The 4,739-nt window shown below is 52.5% G+C and overlaps 1 protein-coding gene across 1 annotated transcript; it reads left to right on the forward strand.

Moving 5' to 3' along the window:
• Positions 1 to 3,019: 3,019 nt before the first annotated feature.
• On the forward strand, positions 3,020 to 4,039 carry FOXB2 (forkhead box B2). Its single transcript, XM_026725103.2, has one exon. It carries the CDS (start codon positions 3,020 to 3,022, stop codon positions 4,037 to 4,039), a length of 1,020 nt encoding a protein of 339 aa, XP_026580888.2.
• The last annotated feature ends 700 nt before the right edge of the window (positions 4,040 to 4,739 follow it).

Here is a 4,739-nt window from a genome sequence, read left to right on the forward strand (position 1 = left end):
TTTCAAAACCGAATTAACGCTTTTGTCGAATGTTCCCCACCCCCGCATAACAGTGCAACAGGTTGTTCGGTCATGGTTTGTTTTGTGACTGTGTATTTTCATTTGCTTGAAAACGTGCTATGTTCTGGGTCTGTTAACTTTTGCTTGCAAACTTTTAGGATCATCCTTTCACGACCGATTCAGCAGGGCGACTTCAATACGCTCGAAAAACGGGTAATGGTGCGAATCGCTCAGGGTTGAGGCAGCGACACAATTCCGCAGCAATTTCAAGCCTTTCTTTCCCAAGTCAAGGTATTTTCACGTTCTTCTCCGGATCCGGATAACTGTTTTCTGACCACCAAAAATCCCTCGCTGGGGAGTCTCAGCTCCGGGCTGCAAAAAGGCACCTGCCCTTTGCGCTCTTGTTCACGCTGCGACGGGCCAGGCGGTTCTTGGACGCTGCGCTGAAAGAAACCTCTCCGTGCCTTTTGACTCTGCCCGTTCCTCGGTGCTGATTCAGTGGCTCTAGGTACTATCCAAAACTGCATTCACTCCGCTCAGAAGAAATACACTTTCCCCCCAGAAATGCCGAAAAGCAGCCTCATTTCAGTGGCGCTCCTTTCAATGTCTGCTTAGGGTGGGGCAAGGGATGTGACACTCTTTAGCCTACAAGCCTAAAAACGTAAGATATCCTTTCAGAGAAGATAAGGTGCAATTCCAAAGATTCTCTGCATCAATTCCAGGTAGTCTTAGATCACATTTTTTTATCCATAAGTCCTAAATGCTATTATTTTAAAGCACTCCCCGTCTCCCTTACGCAGATAAATTCTAGCTTTAATTGCTCCAGACGGCACTCAGTAGCGGAAGGCTGCTTTACAATCAGGGTCCAATTGATTTCAACAGGATTTACCCAAAGGCTAAGTCTTTCCCTATTGGCCCGATATGCTAACCTAGAGGCGCTTCATGTTCATTGTACTCTATGACTGTCAAAGCAAGTATAAACAACAGCCACCGTGGAGATGTCAACTTTCGTTTTCCTATCTTTGTATTCTATTTCTAATAACCAGAAATTGCAGCCTTCCTCTTTTCAGTTGAGGAAAGGTGCAAGATCGTGCTACTTGTTTGGGACAAATTGAACGCTTGGCTCTTAGCTGAAAGATAGTAGGATGGGAACTGGAATGTGCCACTCATCGCAAAAAAAACCCCATATAAATGGATTTCAGCCAAGGCCAAGGATCTCTGAGGCTAAGGCAAACTTAGAACATAGACTAATAGAGTTGGAAAAGACCTTGGAGGTCTTCTAGTCCAACCCCTGCTCCAGCAAGAGACCCTATACCATTTCAGACAAATGGTTGTCCAGTCTCTTTTTGAAAGCCTCCCATGATGGACCACCCACAACTTCTGAAGGCAAGCTGGTCCATTGGTTGATTGCTCTCACCCTTAGAAAGTTTGTCTTTCGTTCTAGCTTGCTTAGCTCTCCTTGGTTAGTTTTCAACCATTGTTTCTCGCCTTGCCTTTTAGTGCTTTGGAACATAGGTTCATCTCTGTAGGAGCCCCTCAAATTTTGGAACAGCGCTTTCGCGTCACTCCTCGTCCTTCCTTTCAGTCGGTAAGACTTACCCAATTCCTTCGTATGTTTTAACATCCAGACCCCTAAATCGTTTTTTGTTGCTCTTGTCTGCACTCTTTCCAGCGTCCCAACCCCTGGAACACCTTCCTATCTCTAGTGGAAAGTGCAGGGCACCACTTTCAAAGTTTGGAAGCTTTCTTCAACGGAGCCAGCCAGCACCGCCGTGCCCTGAGAGGCGTGGTCTTTTCTCTCACATTCTCCTGCCGGCAATAAGGAGGACAGGCAAGGAGCGTCTTCAGAGAAGAGGGCGAGCGAGGCTTTAGGTGGGGGAGCGAGCTGGGGGCGGAACTGAGTCCGATTCCCAGGCCGGGAGCCAAAACGAGCCGCCTGCGAGGAGCGGAGAGAGACCCGCTTCGCCGCTGGCGTCCCTGGCCCCCACCTGGTCCGCCGAAGGAGCGGGAGAAGAAGGCGACCATTCGCAGCTCCGTCTCTTTCCCAAGCTCAGTCATGTGACGCGAGGGAAGCGGAGTGAGGCGGGGGGCTCTCGGACTCGGAGCCAGCACCGGCACAAAACCGAGCTGGGAAGCTCCGTCACGCCACAAGCCCAGCCGCCGCGCCGCCTCACCAAAGCCAACCCGCCGGCCGGTCCCGCGCTTTTCAGCCCAAGAGCACCGGCCACCGCCTGCTTTGGCTTCCGCCGGCTCCGTCCGCCTCTTTTTCCAAGGAACCGGTTGGGTCGTTGCTGCTTTTCCACTTCAAGCAGGCGAGAGGGAAGACGCGGGACCTCTTTCTTGCCGTCCGCGGGAATCTCGAAGCGGAGCCCCAAGTCTGAGGTCGTCGCTTTCGGCCGCCGCGAAAACAGCCCAGAAACCCGGAAGGGGCTTCCTCGGGGAATGGCGCTGGGTGCGGGTCCTCGCGGAGAGAAGGGACGGGTGTGAGGGCAGGGAAAGTGGGGAAAGGCTGAAGGACACCTTGACGGGCATAGAGGTTCGTCGGGAACTTCTGCTCTCTCAGAATCGAGGCGAAGATGGAGGGAACGGAGCGGCTGGACTCTGGCGCTTCTGGGCTGAAGCGCTTGGTGAGGGCTTGACTCCGAAGCGGGGCAAAGGGAGTTCAGGAAAGGCCTTTTCTTGCCTTTGGCGGGAGGCGCCTTCGGAATTAGGCGGCTTAGTTTCGAGCTCAGGGAAAGGGGAGCGCCGGCCGCCGGGCTTGGCGGGAAAACCGACGTGAGGGGCAAGCGGACTGCGAGGGCGCCCCCAGTGTTGCGCACGCTGACTGGGCAGGAGGAGAAGTTGCGAAGCGTCCGCCAACTGGGAAATGCCGGCTGAATGTGCGGAAGAGCCAGCAGTTCTCCTTGAGAAGCGGCGACAGATCCTCCTGCCCCTCTCCTGATGTGGTGAAGGGCCCTTTCTGGTCCTAGAGCGCGGTCCTTCTGGGCGGGGGCAGCCGGAGGGAGGGTAGGAATGTGCCATGCCTCGGCCGGGCAAGAGCTCGTACAGTGATCAGAAGCCTCCTTATTCTTACATCTCGCTGACCGCCATGGCCATCCAGCACTCGAGTGAGAAGATGCTCCCCCTGAGCGACATCTACAAGTTCATCATGGAGCGCTTCCCTTACTACCGCGAGCACACGCAGCGCTGGCAAAACTCGCTGCGCCACAACCTCTCCTTCAACGACTGCTTCATTAAGATCCCGAGGCGGCCCGACCAGCCCGGCAAAGGCAGTTTCTGGGCGCTGCACCCGGACTGCGGGGACATGTTCGAGAACGGCAGCTTCCTCAGGCGCAGAAAGCGCTTCAAGGTGCCGCGGCCGGAGCCCCACATGCCAGCAGCGGCAGGCAAAGCAGGGGGGATGCTGCACCCCCACCTGAGCCACTATTTCCACCCTCATCACCCGCCGCCGCCGCCGCCTCCTCCCCTGCAGCCTCCAGCGGCAACCAAAGGACATCCAGACTCGGCGGCGGCCGTGGCGGCGGCGGCGGCAGCCGTAGGAAGGCTGCCTCAGTTCCAGCCTTACAGCCCGGCTCCTGGCTTCAAGCATCCCTTCGCCATCGAGAACCTCATTGGCCGAGACTACAAAGGAGTGATTCAGGGCGGTGGGTTGCCCCTGGCTTCGGTAATGCACCACCTGGGCTACCCAATGGCCGGTCAACAGATCAGCACCATGGTCAGCTCGGTGTGGCCCCACGTGGGCATGATTGAGCCCGCGGGTGGCATTCCCCTTTCGCCAGGAGAATACGGACCTTTCGGGATGCCGGTCAAGACCATCTGTCACCCATCGACACAGACACTGCCTGCCATCCCTGTGCCAATCAAGCCCACCCCGTCCATTGCACCATCCACTGCCATCTCTGCCCTGACGGTCAATCCTGTCACACAGCAGCTCTGTCAGACAACCTCTCCCAGTGCCTCCTCTTCCCTTCTTGAACAGATTCCACCAAATCCCTCCAATGGCAAAATCTCCCTACATTCTGCCTTGGTACATTCATAGAATGGAAGATGGAGAAGTATGGCTCTTGACACAATCCTACTATCCTCTAAAATATAAGCCCAGGGCAAAGATTGGTCTGGGCTGCTGAGTGTCTTTGGAAAGAACATTTTGTATTATTATAATTACGATTATCATGTATTTTGTCTGTTGTAAAATCAAAGTGTTCAGAGCCAGGTCCAGGTAAGAATTTCTGTGTTCAATGTTAGTCATCATAAACTCAGAAGTAATCCTGTTAATTTTGTGAAATACTTAAAGCTGTATTCAGTTAACACATGAATTGCTATGTAATGACACAAGCACGCATGCGTGCACACACACACACACACACACACTCAAGCCTCAAGCTCCAGTCCCAAAAGAAACTTTATACATAATTGTGGTAAATTTTGCCTCCCTGAATTTCTTGGAAATAAGTTACCCTTAACCAATATTGCAGTAAGAAAGAAACAAGATTACATGAATGCCTATCAGAATCCCACCATTACTGGGTCAGCCTAGTTATTTCAGTGAGACTTGTTTTCATGTTAGCAAGTACAAAAATGAGGTATACTTGGAGTGAATTTGTAAATATATATATACATATACATATCTCAAATGAAGCATTTTAGCACTGTAGGTTATGAGCTATAAAAATCAAAGAAAATGTTGCCATTGATTGGGGTTTGCCTCTTGTTCTGTAAAATAAAGATCCCCCCATGTT

Source organism: Pseudonaja textilis, chromosome 2, assembly GCF_049901715.1.
Source record: "Pseudonaja textilis isolate UNSWEBS1 chromosome 2, rPseTex1.2, whole genome shotgun sequence".
NCBI classification, from domain to species: Eukaryota; Metazoa; Chordata; class Lepidosauria; order Squamata; family Elapidae; genus Pseudonaja; species Pseudonaja textilis.